Genomic DNA, 19,722 nt, shown 5'->3' on the forward strand with positions numbered 1-19,722 from the left:
GAGGTCGTCCAGTATCATCTAGTGCTCTCTGCCCAAGCTGCACTTATTGGCTCGTCCCTTTTTATTAATTTACCCTTATTGGCCTGCCCCTTTTTATTCATTGGATTTCAGTTATTTCAGTAATTGAGGCTCAGAATTACTTGTGGATGTTACCTATGGGAGTCTACATGCAAATGCAGCCTGACAAGGAACACCCACTTGACTCTTCCCATCAATAAAAACATTTATTCCCCGTCATGAGAAGACTGTGATTTTTGTTGGCAGCAATAGCCGCCACTAGGGATAATCACAAGTAAATCCGGGCTGATTGTACCCAAGTTGATCGATAAACTTGGTACAATCAGCCTGCCCACACAGTTCAAATCTCTGCCGGTTCCTGCTGAACCAGCCAGGATTCAAACCTTCGATGACCGGCCTTACAAAAGAAAAGAGAATAAATATATGCTGTGAAAATTAGAAAAAAAATAACCCTTTAAGAATGTAGAATAAATGTATGTTCCTTCCAGAAAAACATTAAGCAATAATTGTGTACATTTTCTGGCAACTTTTAACCTGACTAGAGCCCCACTTTAACCTGTGAGCTCAGTCCCTTCCTCTGGGGGACATACAATTTCACACATAAAAACTGATCCCCTTTATATGGAAGGCAACAGCTCCACATCCCTAAGGCTATGCCTTGACAGTCTCACTTGTGCTCTTGCCAACGACCTAGTTTGCAGTGCCCTCTAGTGTTGATAATTGAAGTGGCATGGTGCATTTGTATTAATATTTGTAAGTGGGATTGTAGAATTTTTTTATTTATTACAGGCACCGTCAATTTACGCAGTCCTTTACATATACGTTGAACATTCACATCAGTCCCTGACCTCAAGGAGCTTACACTCTAACTCACATTCATACATACTAGGGCCAATTTAGATAGGATCCTATTAACCTACTAGCATGTCTTTAGAGTTTTCGAAAGTATTTATTATGTAGCCAACCAGAAACCAGCTTTTATTCCTCTAAGGCTATTGCTGGGTGGTGGTTGGCTGCTCTAGGTTGCTGGACCTGCCTGCAGTGCGTACCCTGTAATGAAATAAAGTCACTGACCTGAAGTTCTGCATGTCTTTTTTTTTTAGAGGGAGGGAAAATGTGGAAGTTTAACCCTTCAGCACCATATGTTAGAGCCTGTGCAGAGAATCCCGCGATATGAGATGCTCCTTAAAGATTACCTCCGCAAACTGCCGCAAGACTCGTTCGACAGGACAGATTCAGAAAGTAAGATTTTGTAATGACAAATATTTTTTTTTGTTTTTTTTTTTAAAGGGACTCTTTGTTTTGTTTTTTCATCCAATCGATGTGGGACTCATTTAAAATGGTAGACTCTGTAGACAATTGATTTAGATTCTGTTTAGATCAGATTGAAGCAAACAGAGTCAATCAGCCAGAACAGAAAATGATAGATCGTTTTGCATCACTTGGCAGCACCGAGATACTTTGCTGATTGATACGATCGTATTTTGATCAATCCAATTATAAGATTTATAAACATATAAAAATAAACAACTATTTTGTGCTTCATACACAAAAGCAGTTACCAAAAAGGAGTGATATATGAAACCTTTATTAAAATTGATTGTAAATTGCATCACTTTAAAATCAAAGTATACAGTCAGGTCCATAAATATTGGGACATCAACACAATTCTAATCTTTTTGGCTCTATACACCACCACAATGGATTTGAAATGAAACAAACAAGATGTGCTTTAACTGCAGACTTTCAGCTTTAATTTGAGGGTATTTACATCCAAATCAGATGAACGGTGTAGGAATTACAACAGTTTGCATATGTGCCTCTTACTTTTTAAGAGACCAAAAGTAATGGGACAATTGGCTGCTCAGCTGTTCCATGGCCAGGTGTGTGTTATTCCCTCATTATCCAAAATACAAGGAGCAGATAAAAGGTCCAGAGTTCATTTCAAGTGTGCTATTTGCATTTGGAATCTGTTGCTGTCAACTCTCAATATGAGGAGATCCAAAGAGCTGTCACTATCAGTGAAGCAAGCCATCATTAGGCTGAAAAAGCAAAACAAACCCATCAGAGAGATAGCAAAAACATTAGGTGTGGACAAATCCATTGTGGTGGTGTATAGAGCCAAAAAGATTAGAATTGCGTCAATGTCCCAGTATTTATGGACCTGACTGTACGTATGTGTTATATGTATTTATCATAGCACTGCGAATGATTGAGGTTACATTGAGGAAACCGAGATGCAGGCAAAAATTTACGATCGTAAGTTACATAAATATATTAAATATCAAACAATATCACTTTCCTGCGTGTGGCAGATCGATCAAGTGGATTGCTGACTATAGATCGATTATTTTTATTGGAAATGATCCATTCGGAAAAGAAATTGATCATCTATCCAGTAGTGTATTTAGATTTTGTCCTGCCCTAGGCCTGACTAAACTCGTGCACCCCCTAATTTACATATGACCCACCCCTTCTTGTCAAGGCCACACCCCTTGCTGTGGGGACACTAGTTCTGAGGGCCTAGGGGGGGGCAATGGATTCCCTTAATTTGCATAGATTTCCTCTCACTTCCTGTTTGGCTACTATGGGGCAGTAAGTGAAGGGAAATCTCTCCAATGGGACAGGGATGGTAAAAAATAAGCTGACAGGGGCTATAACCATCCCCCCCCCACAGTTGCAGAATGCCGGCCGCCCGCATACCGGAAGCAGTGCAGCCGCTTTATGGGGGCGCTACACTAATTTGCCTCTAGCGCAAGCCGGCGGGGACCCTTTTCCGTGCTGCCCCCCTGCAAAGTGCTGCCCTAGGCCTGGGCCTTGTCAGCCTAGGCCAGGATACAGCATTGCATTTAACATAGCATGTATGATCAGCATTACCAGAAAATGTCATTCCAGACTAAAAGTGCCACCAACTGGTTTGCAGCCCATTCTCTGTGAAGTGGAGATGGCGTATAAGGGTTTTATTTAACATTTTGTTTCAGTGTCTGTACTGATTGCAGTCCCTTTTCCTTTAGAGTCACTAGAGATTATTTCAACTGCTGCAAGTCACTCCAACACAGCGATCAGGAAAATGGTGAGTCCATTATCATTGCATTTTGTTTCCATAAGACGTGCATATGTATACTACTCACAGGGACATGTGTACAGAAAGCATCAATAGATATACTGGCCTATGTTTGATATTAAGGATGAGCTCCGGCGTGTTCGCATGCTGCATGTGCCGAGCCCGCCAGGAAGTCGGCACGGCGCAGAGCTAATCACAGGCAGTGAGACATTTCCCGATCTCTGCAGCCGCAAATTGGGAAATGTCTCACTGCTTGTAATTAGCGCTGCGCTGTGCCGACTTCCTGGCGGGCTCTGCACATGCAGCATGCGTGTGCATGAGCTCATCCTTATTTGATATATGTACTGAACTACAATTGTCATATAGTTAGGCACACTACTAGGCCAAATTTTGAGACTTGTAGTTCATTGGCAGCTGGGGACCCACAGTTTTTACGCTATATATCTAGAATGGATGTTTAAAGTGACAGCTCTGATTAACTTGTATCTGTAGGTGTGGGGCAAATGGTATACTGCAAACTGGAAGAGTAGGGAGGATAGGCATTGTCCTTGTTTTTGTAGATATGAAGGTGTTAGGATGGTTTGCAAAAGACAATCTAGCTCTACATCTTAAAATCTCTGATCCACCTCCTCTACTATTAAAGTATGTTCAAATCTAAAACCATTTTAATAAGATAGGGAAGGGTTAAATCTCTTGTGTTTTTTCTTTTTTCTGTCTGTTCCCCACCTCACCTCAATTTCAACTGTAAAATATTGCATTTCTCATCCCACCTTATGTCCCAGTGACAATGGTCACCAGGGCAAATAGAGAAGGTGAATCTCTTTAGCGGGACACAGACCACAATAAAAAACTTGTCAGAGGTTCTAATCCCTCATCGTTTTATACAAAACTTGTATAAATACAAAAACAAAATTTTTTTTCAGATACACATTAACTTAGTAACTTGAAGCAAGAGACTATGGGGATGATTTACTAAAACTGGTGCCCATAGAATCTGGTGCAGCTGTGCATAGTAACCAATCAGCTTCTAGGTTTTAGCCCTTGTTCACACTGAAGGTGGTTTTGCATTTCAGTGTGAGTTTGGGGGCAATTTGAAAGACATCTGTGTGGGTTCATGCACAGATGTCTATTGAAATCACCCCCCGAAGTCGCTAAAAGTAGTGCAGGAACTACTTTTGGAAATCGGTGCGGCGCCGCACAGTCAGGGTCGCACCGATTGGGACAGTGCCGTTGCCGGCAATAGGCTGCATTTTGGCATGCGATTTGACATGTTAAATCGCTCCGATGTGAACACCAGCTTATTGTTAAAGCTTAATTGAACAAGCTGAGGTAAGAAGCTGATTGGTTACTACACAGCTGCACCAGATTCTGAGTGCTCCAGTTTTAGTAAATCTCCCCCATGTGATTGAATCCTAATGGTTTTAATCATTGTTTATATCACATGCTGTTAAATGGTATAGAAGGGTTATTTTCTATGCTTTGATCTTCTACCAGTCCCTTAAGCTATCACACAGATTATGCATTCTATTTTACATCTTTTGTGCTGATGTTTTAGGAAAATTTGAAGAAGCTACTGATGGTGTATGAAATGCTGGGAGAAGAAGAAGACATTATGCACCCTTCCAACGAGTTTATAAAAGAAGGACAGATCATGAAACTTGCTGCTCGCAACACATCAACCCAGTACAGGCATCTTTTCCTGGTATGTCCTGTTACTTAAAATGTACCTTTGGGATAAATAATAGGAGTTAAATATAATGTTTGACATCTCAGCTTGGTTGATCTCATGCCTTCAAGATCAGGAGCTTTAATATTTTTTCTCTACAGCACATCCCTTAGACCCCTTTCACACGTAAGCGTTTTTTCAGGCACTTTTGGGCTAAAAATAGGGCCTGTAAAGTGCCTGAAAAATGGCTTTCCTGCAGTCTGTGTGAAAGCCCGAGTGCTTTCTACACTGAGGCGAAGTGCTGGCAGGACGTTAAAAAAACTCCTGCAAGCAGCGTCTTTGGAGTGCTGAAGGAGCTCCTTCCCATTGCTTCTGGTCATTGCTGCAGCAACACCCGCAAAAACGCTGGGAAAGCGTCATTAAAAATAGCGGCGCTTTACCGCCGACGCCCCAGTGTGAAAGGGGCCTTATATCCAGTGCCAGGAAGCATGTACAAAGACAAATGGTGAATAGCTGAATAACTATGGCACCCCCAGCATCACTTTACATTAGCATTACCCAGCTGATCCTGGCAGTCAGTTATAAACAGACCTCAAATGTGACTGCTCCAGGAAAGCCTTTTTTTAATCTTTTTTTATTAATGACTCTTTTGTAGTTCAACAACATGTTGCTGTACTGTGTGCAAAAGTTCAGCCTGGGTGGGGGGAAGTACAGTGTCCGAACAAAGATCGGTCTGGAGGGGATGAAGGTGGTGGAGACGCAAAACGAAGATTACCGACACACGTTCCAGATCTCCGGTAAAGAGAGAACACTGGAGCTTCAGGCTGGGTAAGACAGCAGAATATTTTTTGGGGGGGGGGGTGGCAGTTGCATTTTCTGTAACACTCTTTTATGCTGCAGCAAGTTGCAATGCATTCCAGCACCTTGGAACGTACATTGTAACTTGTCCTGTTTTTTTTTTTTTTTTTCATATCTGCGCATACCAATGAGCATGTTTGTATGAACTGAAACCATAAGGTATAAGGCAAATTGCCTTAATGTGTCAGGACTGCATTTTGTTGCAGCCACCTGTGTGAGTGAGCCCCGAGTAGCTGCGACACAATGCAGTTCCAACCCATGCTTATCCTAAGGGATGCACATTACAGAATATACACACAGATTGTAAAACATTTCACTACTCATTTATAATAGTGCAATAACATCAATTTATTCATATGAAAATCATCAATAATAAGGAAATATACTACATAATTGTCACTGTTCAATTACAAAATTACTAAATGCTTTGTACATGACCTGTAGCACTTTGACAGCTACACTCTGGTATATGAGCAAGGTTCTTACAGGAAAGGCTTGAAGCTAAGTGCCTCAGATTATATATCCACCTAGCCTCCCTCTGTAGTCATTTTCCGTCAACATTTCTACATCTTGGGTCATCAAGGACCCTTTCTAAAGCCAAACTGGACTATAGAGGTGTCATGATTATGTTTTAGGGTCACATGTCTACCTATCGGTGTATATAGTAGTTTTTTTATATATATATATAATAAATGTGGTCGTATATTCTCCTCCAAAAGTTTCCAATTGTCTTGCTGACATAAAATGCCGCACATTTACAAAACATACATAATATACATTTCGCCTTTAGTTTGGCAATCCACATATTGTCTATTTTTGTGAGTGCATCCATTGGGAAACACTAAGGAGGTCCACTCCAGGATCCACTGACAGTATACACATGGTCCACATTTATATGTGCCCTTTCTGTTGTCCTCTATACGAGGTGCCTCTACAAAATGACTTTTGAACAATTGGTTCTTACGTGATCTAGCTTTCTTATACGCTATTTGAGGGTATTCTTTAATGTACTTCCTAAATATAAGGTTTTGAAGCTGCGTAGATGTAAACCGCCACTTATCCATAAGGAAAATCAGGCCTAAGAAACAAAACAAAACTAAATCAGGGAGGTGCGAAGAAGACTCATTTCTGGCTAAGTAGTAGGCAACTGTAGTTTCTTCTTTTATCCAGAGCTTTTGCTTTTAAAATTGAAAAACAGAATACAGAATCCTTTAAAATGAGTCAAAGTCTGCATTACTTCTCTCCACTTCATCGATGCGATATTCACAAGCCTAGCACTAACATTGACCTATTCACGTGGTGTTCTCCTGAGTTCAGCATCTTGCGCCATCATAATTGGCCAACCTGGAATAGTATACCTCCTGTACAGCACCAAGGCATGCTGAGGATTTACACAGAATTGTGCAGCTCGGTGTACATTCTAAATATAGGCCACCATACCTGGCTCACTGTTTTTTTTTTTTCGTTCAGCTTGTAAGCTGATTGAAAGAACTTTATCAATTCCCTGGATGAAGAAATCTCGTCTGTCAGCTACTGTACTCAGACAGCTATGGTACGCGTTGCTGCCTGAATACACTGCATGTAATAGGATGCAGTCACAGTTCGGCTGATATATTTTTTTCACTTGGTTCTGTCGATCTAAAAATCAACTTTTGTTAAGCCGGGTGGTGCTTGTATGGTTATCCACAGTTTGCATTTTGGCCACAATCTGAGCCGTCTTTGGGGACCTCAGGGCCAGTTCATCTGCATGGTGTGTTTTTAACGCATTGTGTGTTAGGTGTTTTTTACACACTGTTTTGACATGCTACCAATAAATCCTATAGAAGCCACGTTTTGATAAAAAGCTCATCAAAGATGCAGCATGCAGGACTTTTTCTTGCTGCACTGCATATAAAATGTATGTAAAATGCACAGGTGTTAAAGGGACCTTAATGCCCCGTACACACGGTCGGATTTTCCGACGGAAAATGTGTGATAGGACCTTGTTGTCGGAAATTCCGACCATGTGTAGGCTCCATCACACATTTTCCATCGGATTTTCCGACACACAAAGTTTGAGAGCTTGCTATAAAATTTTCCGACAACAAAATCCGTTGTCGGAATTTCCGATCGTGTGTACACAAATCCAACGTACAAAGTGCCACGCATGCTCAGAATAAATAAAGAGATGAAAGCTATTGGCTACTGCCCCGTTTATAGTCCCGACGTACGTGTTTTACGTCACCGCGTTCAGAATGATCGGATTTTCCGACAACTTTGTGTGACAGTGTGTATGCAAGACAAGTTTGAGCCAACATCCATCGGAAAAAATCCTAGGATTTTGTTGTCGGAATGTCCGATCAATGTCCAATCGTGTGTACGGGGCATAAGTTTGCAGGCAGATAAGGAGTATTTATTGCAAAAGTGATATATTGTGTCTTTTCTGCAATAAAAAGCCTTCCTGCAAGCATTATTTTCCAAGTTCCACTTTAAGTTTCTATTTTGTGTTTACCAAGCATTTCACTTCATTATGTACCAAAAGTTTAAAGGAGAAGTATGGTCAAAGCTTTTTTGGTCATACTTCTCTTCTAGGTCAGAGGAGTGCACTTATTTCTACACTCCTGTTACCTAGAATCAACTGAAAGCAGGCTAAAGCCCACTATCAGCTAACGTTACAGAGCTACTCTAGAAGGTTCCCGACCATATTGCCGGGATCCACCCAGCTGCCTGACTGATGGGCTCCGGGTCTCGGCATTGAAGTGAACATGTATGTTTGTTATTAGGTTTTGTTTTTTTTCATTCCCATACTTCTTTAATTATCAGGTCAGTAGACTGACCTTATGAACTGACCATAGTACTGACCATAGTGTAATAGATTACAAGATAATAAAAAAAATTGGTAGTGAGGCCCAAAGTTACTTATATAGGAAGGTGTTTATTTTATAATGTATTCATTACAGGTATTTATATGATATTCTGTATAACTTGCAATACTGATTTATTTATTTATTTTATTCAGTTCAGAGCAAATCAAAGAAGAATGGATTAAGGTACTTTTTGCAGTTTTTTTTTTTTTTTTTGCATGCTAGTCTCTCATATCAAAAATGAAGAGGTTACACACCATTTACAAAAATTCTTGTAGGACAGAATACAGATGACAGAAGTGATGCGTAATGTATTGTATTTTCGGACGAATACTGTACTGATTGAATGTAAATTGTATGATCTAGTATTGTACGAGAAAAATTTTCCTTTGTGTGCCTTTGGATAATTTTGGATAAACTGGATATTTTGGATAAACTATTGATCGGCTCTCGAAAGCACTGTACTAACGATCCGATTATCGTATGATTGCTTCGAAAGTGGTATTTTTTGTATAGTTTTCTGATTGTGTGTACTAGGCTTAAGTGGCTGAGGAAGGTTGGATGAATAATGAAACGTATTCAGTATTACAAAAAAGGTAAAGTTGGGCAATCACTAGTAGATTCTCGAACGAACAATTAAACAAAGATTTGTATGTAAAATCTCAGTATATTTGATAGGCTTGACAAATGCCGTTCAAAAGTACTTGTACTTTGAAACAAATAGATTTTACTGAATGACAACCACATATACACTGTTAGATATTTGTTTGTTCATGAAAATTTTTCCATGCTGTGTCACTGTAGTCAAAAACACTAAAGGTTAGAAAATTGAAACAAATGTTTTTAAAGTGGTTGTGCCCCCCCCCCCCCCCCCATAGCAAGTGGCTTGCTATTGGGGGGCACTGGTCAAGGTGAAGGAGCCAAGAGCGCCGGTGAGGGACCTGAGAAGAAGAGGATCGAGGCTGCTCTGTGTAAAACTATTGCACAGAACAGGTAAATATAACATTATCTTTTTTTCTTTATTTTTTTAAAACAAACCTTTAATACCACTTTGCAAAGAATTTCAAATGAAATTTTACTAGTGTATAGCCAGCTACTACTAGCTGTACCATGACCTGGATAGATCTCCACAGACAACTTCTAGCTTGGCTTATCAAAGGGCAAACGCAAGAGATCAGAAAAGGTTTTTTAACCTGTCCTCTTTATTATATTACTGTATGGGATTTATATAGCGTCAATAGTTTGCGCAGTCCTCTTGCTATTTTCCATGAGACCCCTTGGTCAGGAGAGTCTTTAGGTGCCCCTAGATGAGTCTCCCAATATGCATATTTAGATTTATATGTCGGCATTATTGCATGAACCTTGAATCTGAATTGTGGGCATATATAAAAGACACAAATTAGTGCCGTTGGCCATAAACTAAAAGAAAAAAAAGTTTTTGTTTTGTTTTTTACTGACAAGCAGCTTAAGTACCTGATTCTGGCTAGGTTTTAGATTCTTAAGCTGGGTATACATGCCAGCTGAACGAAAAAAAAAAAAACTGATTCCCCCATCCACACAAGTGAGATGGATGGAGGCATCCTCCCCGCTGCGACATTGTATGGGTGAACAGAAATAAAAATCCTTTGTCAGGTAAAACAGCACACATATATGCATTGCATCTGTTTTTTTTAGCGGTTTGCCTTGAGTTCAGCTTTAAGGTGTTTTTTGCTTTTAATGCAGGCTTTGAACGACGCCGCTGCGAACTTCCAGCAGAGGAATGAGACTTTCCTAATTGCTAAAAAAGTGGAGGAGGCTCCTCTGGAGGTTCCGGTGAGTTCTGACTTTTATTTATTTCATTTATTACCTTGTCTCTCAAGACTCTTTTCACACTGAGGTGCTTCTAAACTGCTCATAAAACGTTGAGTGCTTTTAAGGTGCTTTTGAGGCATTTGCGGTGCACTTTTTAAAGTATACGTGACTCAAAAAACATCTCCAAAAACCATTTTGAAGTGCTTTTCAGGCACTTTTCAGGCTCTTTCCATTCATTTCAATGGAGAGGGGAGTTTTTTAGGCACTTTTTTTAGCTCTCCAAAGCAGCATCTTTGAAGCGGTGAAGGAGCGGTGTACATACCACTCCTGCCCACTGAAATGAATGGGCATCGCTGCCGAAGCGCCTGCAAAGTGCTTCGGTAGCAGTGCTACACGGGCGCATTTAACCCTTTATTCAGCTGCTAGCGGGGGTTAAAAGCACCCCTCTAGCGGCCGAATAACGCAGTTAAAATGAAGGTAAAGCGCCGCAAAAACTAGCAGTATTATACCGTCAACACCCGCCCACTCCAGTGTGAAAGCAGCCTAAATGACACATGAGAATGCAAAGGCTAACTTGTGAAGGAAATATTTTACCTTATATTTGAGCAGTAGTGTTTGAAAATAAAATGGAATTCCCCTTTTGTTCATTTAAGAGGAAGTTAGTTTGTTTTTCACTCTTACTCATTATGGTAACAGCGAGCAGCTTGTCGGTGTTGGCATGCATGTGTTTAACTTTCACTCCCAGATGTGAATTCAGCATTGCAGTGAGATTCCTGATCCAATTGCTATGGCTGTCAACCCTAAACTTCTGAAACTTAAAATGAATGTCCAGTCATTACCCAAATGTACTGCCAAACCTTCCTCCTCCTCCTCTCTAGAATATTTCAGCATTTTTTTTCCTTTTACGTTACACCTGTAGTGATGAACAGCTTTTATTTCTCCCTATAACATCATATCCAAGCCTGGGCAACTTCTTGTAGAGACAGCTGTAGGAGGTCAATTCCTATTGACTTAGACATGCCCCTAAAACTACATCTCCCAAGAGCCCTTGAACTACAAACACTTTAGAGTCAAGGCAGCAGCACTTGATTTAAAAAAAAAAAATCAATGCATGCATGTGGAGAGGGACAGAGGGCAGCAGAATGGGTTTCCAAAGTTCTGTAGTCCAGCAGGCAGGCTGACAACACTGCTTGGGATTTCAGTGCAGCAGAGACACTGGGGTTGATTTACTAAAACTGGAGAGTGCAAAATCTGGTGCAGCTGTGCATGGTAGCCAATAAGCTTCTAACTTCAACTTGTTCAATTGAGCTTTGATTTAAAAAAAAAACAAAAAACTGGAAGCTGATTGTTTTCCCATGCAGAGCTGCACCAGATTTTGGTGAGTTTTAGTAAATCAACCCCACTGTGCTGTCAGTCTGTTCGGGAACTTATGTACTCACTGAATTTCTGGCACATATTTTCTGTGCTGACAGCATTTTAAAGGGATAAAACATTGGGGTGCATGTACTACATGGATGGAATTAGGAGACTTATCTGCATAAATTGTCAGCACTATATCAATACCTGTAATAAGAAAAAAAAATACTTCTTCCTATTTCACATACTGTATATACTCGAGTATAAGCCGAGTTTTTCAGCACATTTTTTTGTGTTGAAAGTGCCCCCCTCGGCTTATACTGGAGTCAAGCACTTTTCTGGTGCAAAGAATGACATTTCCCAAACCAACTTTGGGGCCCCATATCTCGGGGCCACTTGGTGCTAGGAACCGCAAATTTGGTGTGCAAACCCAGTGGAACTAGCACTACAACATATCCTAGCACCAAGTGGCCCCAAGATATGGGGCCCCAAAGTCGGTTCGGAAAATGTCATTCTCTGCTGCAGAAAAGTGCTTGACAATTTCCGAACTGAATTTGGGGCTCCGTATCTCGGAACCCCAGCGATACAGGGCCCCAAAGTCGGTCAACTGTGTCCATCTGCAGCAATGTCATTTTGGGACCCTTTGGGCCAGAGACCCCAAATTTTGGCTGCAGCTAGGGGGTATCTAGGAACCCTTAACTACCGAGTTTGAAGTTCGGGGGACCTATGGCTGCAAATGAGCACAGTGAGGCTGCAAATGGGCACAGTGAGGCTGCAAATGGGCATTGTTGACCCTCTTTTCCACTTATAGTAGCTGCGCATTTCATACCCTAGGCTTACACTCGAGTCAATAAGTTTTCCCAGTTTTTTGTGGTAAAATTAGGTGCCTTGGCTTATATTCGGGTCGACTTATACTCGAGTATATATGGTATGTCAGATTGAACAGGAAGTAAAATGAAGATCTCTGATTTCTGTCTATTTAATGGATGTCAGAAACTACAAAAAGCTGGTAAGTTAGCAATAAAAACAAATATTCTAGTAGAGGTATGAAGGCTGAGTGAGAACCTCTGTTGGGATTCATTGCGGTCTGTCTCCATAAGGGATATTTTCCCTCCCTTCCTTTCTAGATGTGAGATGGGGCAGGAAGAAAATCTCTTGTCTGGGGACACACTACGTAGGGTTCTATCCCAATGGGAAAAAAAATCAGGGCTATTTAAACCTACCAGTCAGGTCTGACTGACTAAAAACATTTATTCTCTGTTGTAGCTGAAGTTTATATTAGCACTTATTGGTTAGCTAAATTGTAGTGAAAAATAGGTACACACTAGAGTTAATTTACTAAAACTGGAGAGTGCAAAATCTGGTGCAGCTGTGCATGGTAGCCAATCGGCTTCTAACTTCAGCTTGTTAAGTTTTCACAAAAAAAAACCTGGAAGCTGATTGTTTTCTATGCAGAGCTGCATCAATTTTAGTAAATCAACCCCATTGTCCACTAGAGGGAGAGTTACTAAATGTGCGCAAAAAGCATTTATGTAAAAGTCACATTTTTATATAGTAATATTTCTTTTTACACAATGCACCACAACAGTATATGCCGTGTGGTGTGCTGCAGTGAAGGTCAGCGCAAAGTGTATAATGTGTTGGTGAGCCACATTGCAATAAAAACACGATGTAGCTGCAGTGCATGGAAGGAGGTCTAAAGATGCTTCAGCATTCATCATATTTCATAGCTGCCTGTACAAGCTGTATCCTAATACTGTGTCACCTTGATCTTGATTCCAGAGTGCTGAGCTGGGACTCCGAGCGCCACGGTGGATCCGGGACAATGAAGTAACAATGTGCATGAAATGCAAGGAGCCATTTAATGCCCTGACACGGAGGAGGCACCACTGCCGGGCCTGCGGCTATGTATGTTATAAAGTGAAATTCTGTACTTGTTTAATCAGTAATGCAACAGCAATCTTATGGGCCTATCACACCCAGTGGCGTAGTGAGAAGTTTTTCGAAGCTGAAAAATCTAGGTTTGGTGTCTAGATTAAAGAGGTAGTAAACTGCAGCTTAAAAAAAAAAACTTTCCCTGCAAGTCAATGTCACAATGTGCTAGTATGCATCGCATACTAGCACATTATGAGAGACTTGCCTTAAAACGAAACCCTCCAACAGCTGCTGACAGGGCTTCCATCTTCCCCCATTCTTCCTTCTGGGTTCATGGTGGCCAGGACCGCAATGTCAGCTACGGCATGGGCTCCGAAGGTCCAGCACGGTATGCCGGACCTTCAGAGCGCATGCGCCAGTGACGTCACCGGCTGCACACAGTGTGAATATCTCCTAAAAAGTGCAAGTTTAGGAGATATTCACAGTACCTACGGGTAAACCTTATTATAGGGTTACCTGTAGGTACAAGTTGAAAAACGAAGTTTACTACCACTTTAAATGGAATCTATTGTCTTTTATAGTACTTCCCTTCCTCCCCAAATTGCCAGTGTAGCACTGATCTTGAAAATCCTATGCAATGACTGACTTTCTGAAGGTTGGTATTTGCATAAGGTAAACATACACCCTATGTGACAGCCCTCAAGCCTGGTGATTGGCTACTCAGACACCAAATTGTGGAAGGCAGCCAAAAGCATCCAACATGGCCCATATACCCAGAAGTATTGGGTTCTATTTGTAGCTTCATTGGTGGATCTAAACAATCCATTCAAATTGTATCCAAGAATATAAAGACTATCCAAGGACAAGTTTAAAAAAAAAAAAAATACATATCCACCCAAGTTATAATGTAAGATATTTGTCGAAGTGTCATTTAGATATGATTATAATTTAATCCAATTATTCTCTTTCCAGGTGGTTTGCTGGAAGTGCTCTGATTTCAAGGCTTCTCTGGCATATGACAGTAACAAGTACAACAAAGTATGCAAGGATTGCTACCATATATTACGAGGCAGTAGTGACAGTGAGGAAAAAGAGAAGAAAAGGGGAATACTGGAGGTAAGAAGGCAACATGGAGGCCAGATCCTGTGCTATGAAGACATTCAAAGCCTAAATGCCATTGATATCCCTCTCCCCCAGGAGTGGCCACCTAAATGAGCCAGAGGAGTGACTCTCTTTCCTTGGCTGTTTCAGTCACCACTACCACAGTGACCTCCATTAGCCTCCGGGTCCTGAGCGGCTTCCCTGCTGCTTAGTAAACACAGGAGGTTGCTCAATCAGCATGGACACAATTCAGTGAACACTTTGTATTCTCTGACTCAATGCAAAGCATCCTGTGACTGGAGGAGGTGGAGCAGTGATGTCACGATCTCCAACCTGTCCAAGCAGAAAATGCTTTGCATTCATTAAGAAAATGCAAAGTGTTCTCTAATTGCCACCCATGCCAAGCAAGTGACCTTCGGTGTTCTTTAAGCAGAAGGGCAGCCGCTTGGCACAGGACCCAGAAGCTAGTGGCAATCACTGTAGTAGCAGTGTCTACTACAGTGATTTCCAGTTTTTATAGCAGCAAATCCAAAACTTTTCTATGCCCCACATCCCTAGTTAATGTTTGATTAATGTTTGCATAATTTACCAAATGAATATGTCATTTGAGGATAAAGACATCTAAAGCTAACCGCAGACATAGTTATCAAGCTGAACAAAAAAAACGAACACATTCCTCCCTTCACACAAACGAGGTGGATGGAGGAATTTCCCAACCCCACCCCTGCAGGGTCATTGAATTTCAAGAGCAGGACCTGCAATTGTCAGAATGCACCTATCAGCTGCTGATAAAAGTTTTTCCAGCATGTCCCTCATCTGATCAAATTCTACAAGCAGGGACAGCCACACTGATCGAAATTCGGGTGATCCCGGCTGAACCGGCCGAATTCCAATCTGTCCATAACCAGCTTATTTTCACATTTTTGAACCACATAAAAGGCTGCAGGTGAACAAATTGAAAAAAAAAGCTTTTATAACATATAAAATGCAAATATAAATTGAGCAATTAAATTCTAATTCAGAAAAAAAACATTTTTGCTTGCACATGATTATAGATGATGGAAATCAGCAGAGCTTCACCACATTCACTAGGATCTGGTGAAAATGAATGCAACTGCATTTGCAAAATACACAGTCTGTTTGCCTTTAGTAAATCAACCCCAATGACTTCTTTGTTCCTGCTTCTCACCCATTATTTTTTCAAAACGTTGAACTTTCTTGTTGAATGAGATCTGCAGGTCTGCCTTTGGATCTCTTTTGTCACACAAATATGCTGTTGCAAATGGAGTGAGAATACGAAGTGCTTTTTCACCAAGTCTTGGGAGCACATCTAGTGCTGCAACCCCCACAATTTTTTCAAAGTTCTGCATTCAAATTGCATTTCAAGAGCTCTGTCTGCAAATCTGTATGTTTCTTCAGCTCTTCATCACCAGACATTTTCTCCAAATTGTATCCAGACATTTTCTCCAAATTGTAGGATTATGGATTCATGACCCATTTTTCTGAAATCTTCCAGTCTCCAGCAGCAAAATATCCAGTGAGTGAAACAATATACAATGAATATAACAGATGTTGCATTTAATTGATTTTAAAAGCAATACTCTGACAATCAGTTACTTACTTTACCTATATGTAATTCTGTTATTCTCTCATTTTGATTAAACAGCAGTACTACTATCTACAGAACACAACTACCTACCACCACTGCACCAGACAAACTGGCAGCTAACTGAGTGATGACTTGTCTCAAGGCCCGGTTCACACTGCCGTGGCTTCAAAGTCGACATCCCAGCACAACTTCAGCACGATTTGCATATAATTACTTTAACAGAAGTCAATGCAAGAAGTCGCACCAAAAGTAGTGCAGGAACTTTTTTCTACGTCGGAGCGACTCAAAACGTTCCTATTTGAATCGTTCCATTGCACTTAATGGGGCGCAACTTGTCATGCGACTTGTGCCCCCCCCCCCCCAACAATAGTTTGCACAACAGGTGGCTCTCGCTTGCAGATCACTGCCAGCTTCAGGCTGCAGTGTCCTCTAGACATAGTTCTATTCAAGTAAACTGATGCTGACGCTGCTTAACATGGGCTGAGTATCTAGACTTTAATGACCTCCAGGCACAATAGGGTTAATATTGAATGAAGCTCAGAAAGCATGCTAGGATGTTGCTGAATTGGATTTCTGGCGGACTATATAACATTTTAACTATATTATCCTCAGATAGGGTTAAAGTCTTTCTGACATCAGCTAACTGTTTTCATGTGTTATACAAAGTTGCTTCTTATTGCCATTTTATTAGCAACTACGGCCTATTTTATTGTACAATCCCCTTTATTTTTCTTTCATGCCATCAGATCGAGTCTGCAGAGGTATCGGGTAACAGCGCCATCTGCAGTTTTCTCCAGTATAATGAAAAATCCAAACCATGGCAGAAAGTTTGGTGCGTGATCCCAAAGCAGGAGGCACTTGTGTTGTACATGTTTGGCGCACCACAGGTATGGTACCCTCCAAACATATGCTGAAAAATTAATAAGAGAAATTGTTGGTTGTGAAGTTCTGCATTATATGTGAGCACTGTACAAATGCTGAAAATATATAATATTATATAGATTAGTGGAGGATAACATGGTTTGTAATTTGTTTTGGATAGAGTAGAGCAGTGGTCTCAAACTGGCGGCCCTCCAGCTGTTGCGAAACTACAAGTCCCATCATGCCTCTACTTGTGGGAGTCATGCTTGTAACTGTCAGCCGTGCAATGCCTCATGGAACTTATAGTTTCGCTACAGCTGGAGGGCTGCCAGTTTGAGACCCCTGGAGTAGAGAATGTTTAAAACCAATATAGTTGTCCCCATTGGAAGATTTCTCTCTTCTTGTTCCAGTAAAGAACATAAAATTTGGGGTTTCCCATATTTTTCTGTCTTCGTGACAATGGTCTCAAGTACTAAAAGAGAGGGTAAATCTCCCCAGTGGGGGTCACAGACAGCAATAAAAGCTGATAGAGGTTCTAATTCTCTCTTAGATTGTAAGTCCTAAAGAGCAGGGCCCTCTGATTCCTACTGTATTAAAGTGTATTGTATTTGTACTGTCTACCCTCAAGTTGTAAAGCGCTACGTAAACTGTTGGCGCTATATAAATCCTGTATAATAATAATAATCCTTCCCTACTATATCTTGAAAAAAAATGTGGGTTTATATACACGTTTTATATAGAAATACCTGTAAAGGTAGGATTTATACCCCTCCACCAAGCAGATGATAATACCCGGAGAGTCCTAGATCTTACAGAGGTTGCAAACAGAAATAGGTCAGAGGCACTACTTCTCAGTCTAGATGCGGAAAAAGCCTTTGATAGGTGAGCTGGCCTTTTCTGTTTGCAACACTCCACCGTGTCAGAAGGTCCATTCCTTCGAGCCATTGCTCGCCTATACTCGTCTCCCTCGGCCCTAGTCCAAACCCAGTTCGCCTCCTCTCCCACATTTCCGATTACCAACGGGACCTGACAAGGCTGCCCACTCTCCCCTCTCCTATACACCCTATGTATTGAGCCCTTGGAAGCCGATATTAGAAAGAACCCAAACATACATGGCATCCTTGTCCGCATCAGGGACTTTAAGATATCCCTGTTTGCGGACAATGTTTTGCTTACCCTTACGCAACCCCACATCTCCCTCCCGAACCTACACGTAGAGCTAGATGGATACAGCGCCCTCTCAGGATACAAAATTAACAATTCAAAGACAGAAGCCCTCCCCCTTAATATATACCCCACCAGACTCTGTCTGCCCTCCCACAGTCATTCAACTACACGTGGAAGGCTTCTTCCTTAAAATACCTCGGGGTCTACCTCACACCCCACATATGACACTCTCTATAAGGCCAACTTCCCCCAACTATACACCTCCATCAGGAACTCCCTGGCCAAGTGGAAATCTTTACGGTTATCTCTCTTTGGCCGCCTTGCGACCATAAAGATGACAATTTTACCTAGAGTTCTTTATCTCTTTGAGACACTACCCATCCCCATCCCAACCACGCACTTTAAGAATCTTCAGGGAGACCTAATACATTTTTTCTGGAATTATAAGAGGCACCGGATTGCTAGGTCAGTCTTGTATGCCCCACGCGATCAGGGCGGCCTTGCATTCCCCAACATAGCTTAGTACTACCTAGCAGCTCAGATACACCCTGCAGCCTCATGGTGTACCCTCCATGCTTACAATCGATGGACACAAATTGAGAAGCTGTGGCTGGCCCCCATCCACCCGAATTCCATGTTATGGAGCTCGGATACTCCGCTTGGCGGGTTACAGTTACTGGGTCCAATGGCGCTTCTACGAATGCTATGGCGGCGAGTTATAGCGTTCATTCCTATTTACACCCAATGTCCCAGATAGCTTGACCTCGCAGATGTCTCACTTTTGGATGGATAGGGCCTTATTTCGCTATGGTCAATTGGTGGATATCAGAACCAGAACCTTGTGATCCTTTCAGGACCTGCAAGAAGCCTATGATTTGCCCAGACAGGCCTTTTTTAGTTACCTACAAATACGCCATTATGCGAAATCTTTCGTAGCGAAACTTCAGTTCTCCCCCTTAACCGAATTTGAAAAAATTTTTCTAGAGGGCTCGTCCCCTAAAGGTATGATTTTGCGCACCTACCAGCTCCTGACCATGGATATGTCACCAACCGGACCTCGACATGCCTATATGCGTAAGTGGGAACAGGCCCTGGGTGAGGATATACCCTTGAAGATGTGGCAGCTCATATGCTCACAGGCCTCCAAGAGCTCCATCTGTAGGCGCTATAAAGAAAATCAATACAAGATTTTACTCCACTGGTACCAAACCCCAGACCTGCTCCACTCCATATACCCCTCTGCTGATTCCCGCTGTTGGCGCTGTAGTAAAGAAACGGGGACGCTATATCATACCTATTGGACCTGCCCTCTAATCATCCCCTAGTGGCGAATGGTACATTCTTTACTCCACTCCATCTTTGACTCTTGGGTGCCCTTCAAGCCGAAAACTTTTCTCCTGGGTCTTCCACCCCCCTCTTTTTCCAAACTGTCTAAAAAGCTCTTAGCCCAGGTGCTAACAGCAGCGAGATGCTTGGTGGCCCTGAAATGGAAAAGGAGGGAACCCACCACACT

General features: G+C 41.6%; 1 protein-coding gene across 10 annotated transcripts in view; it reads left to right on the forward strand.

Annotated features, from left to right (window-relative positions):
* The window catches only part of FGD4 (FYVE, RhoGEF and PH domain containing 4), a 308,743-nt gene that overhangs the window by 281,417 nt on the left and 7,604 nt on the right, over positions 1-19,722 (forward strand). For all 10 annotated transcript variants that reach the window (XM_073621879.1, XM_073621878.1, XM_073621885.1 and 7 more), the window contains 9 exons: positions 1,122-1,260; positions 3,033-3,091; positions 4,638-4,784; positions 5,404-5,576; positions 8,605-8,635; positions 10,172-10,261; positions 13,379-13,504; positions 14,444-14,587; positions 16,928-17,068. In XM_073621879.1, coding sequence (XP_073477980.1) covers positions 1,122-1,260; positions 3,033-3,091; positions 4,638-4,784; positions 5,404-5,576; positions 8,605-8,635; positions 10,172-10,261; positions 13,379-13,504; positions 14,444-14,587; positions 16,928-17,068 — 1,050 coding nt within the window. The remainder of the gene's footprint in view (positions 1-1,121; positions 1,261-3,032; positions 3,092-4,637; positions 4,785-5,403; positions 5,577-8,604; positions 8,636-10,171; positions 10,262-13,378; positions 13,505-14,443; positions 14,588-16,927; positions 17,069-19,722) is intronic.

This window comes from Aquarana catesbeiana, linkage group LG03, assembly GCF_042186555.1.
Source record: "Aquarana catesbeiana isolate 2022-GZ linkage group LG03, ASM4218655v1, whole genome shotgun sequence".
In the NCBI taxonomy this organism is placed as follows: Eukaryota; Metazoa; Chordata; class Amphibia; order Anura; family Ranidae; genus Aquarana; species Aquarana catesbeiana.